Below are 1,130 nucleotides of genomic sequence, written 5' to 3' on the forward strand. Positions count from 1 at the left end.
TCATGCACGTGAGTATAATTCAATTATATTTCGCATTTATCAAATTCAAAAATGTTTCGTAATTCGGGAATATTGCTGTCATTTTTTTTTTTTGGGGGGGGGGAGGGTCGACTCACTCGTTTCGAAAAGGTATTGGAAGCGATACATGATACATTACGTAATCATTGGTTGGTTGTATGATTAAATTGGGCTTCTCACGCCTCATTCCATATCAGTTATTGATTCAAATGTCATGCGCAAGTATATCGACTTTATATCGGGGTGACGTAATATGATATTGGCTGTTTTATTTATCTATTTTTGTAAATTTCTTTGTTCATGCATGTCCCCTCACTAAATCACTATCGGCATATTTCTTGAATATATCACTATCACTTCATCATGATTCTTATGTGCATGAAACTGTCTCCCTCTCTTTGCCATCCATAAATTAATCACTATTCTATTCTCTTCACTATTCACGCACTCATGACGCCATTTTAGTTTCTTGAAGATTTCAAGCACAAATCACTATCATATTCCTTTTACTTCTTGCCATCTCAGTGTCTTCATGCACAGATCACTGCATCTCACGCCCGTCAGCAGAACAACTCTCTTCAAGTGTAACCATCTCTCTCTTTATTCCTCACTATATTTTGTCACTATCCACCTACCTTTTATCTCCCGTCATTTCATTTCTATTTTACTCCATTTTATTCACCCACCATCTCACCATCAAACTCTCAACTCACCATTATAATTTCCTCACTCTCTAAGCCACACAACACACCCTCACATCTCTAACAACCATAACGTTGAGAAAATGGCCATCCCTCTCCCCCATCCCCTTCCCTCCCCTCTCTTCCGTGGCCCACCGTACCTTGGCCACGAAGACGGCGATGACGGACGTGGCCAGCTCCGGAGCCGAAGAACCCGCTGCCATGAAGGTCGCTCCGGCAACGTCCTCGCTCATTTGCAAACCTGTCAAGAAGAAAGACGGTGAGGACCTCATTATACAGGGAAGGTTTGCCGGATGCTGCCTTTCGGGGCATCGAGCGGCGGGCCCTTGCTGTCAGCGCGTCCGGGTTCAGCATTATGCACAGCTTCCTCGACTGTGTTTAGGCATGCGTTACAGTGGACAATATTGTTGA

The 1,130-nt window shown here is 43.4% G+C and overlaps 1 protein-coding gene across 3 annotated transcripts in view; it reads right to left on the reverse strand.

The window, feature by feature from the left end:
* Positions 1-1,130, reverse strand: part of LOC119588720 (probable sodium/potassium/calcium exchanger CG1090) — a 38,169-nt gene that overhangs the window by 18,449 nt on the left and 18,590 nt on the right. For all 3 annotated transcript variants that reach the window (XM_037937362.1, XM_037937360.1, XM_037937361.1), the window contains exon 3: positions 860-960. In XM_037937362.1, coding sequence (XP_037793290.1) covers positions 860-960 — 101 coding nt within the window. The remainder of the gene's footprint in view (positions 1-859; positions 961-1,130) is intronic.

This window comes from Penaeus monodon, chromosome 24, assembly GCF_015228065.2.
Source record: "Penaeus monodon isolate SGIC_2016 chromosome 24, NSTDA_Pmon_1, whole genome shotgun sequence".
Taxonomy (NCBI): domain Eukaryota; kingdom Metazoa; phylum Arthropoda; class Malacostraca; order Decapoda; family Penaeidae; genus Penaeus; species Penaeus monodon.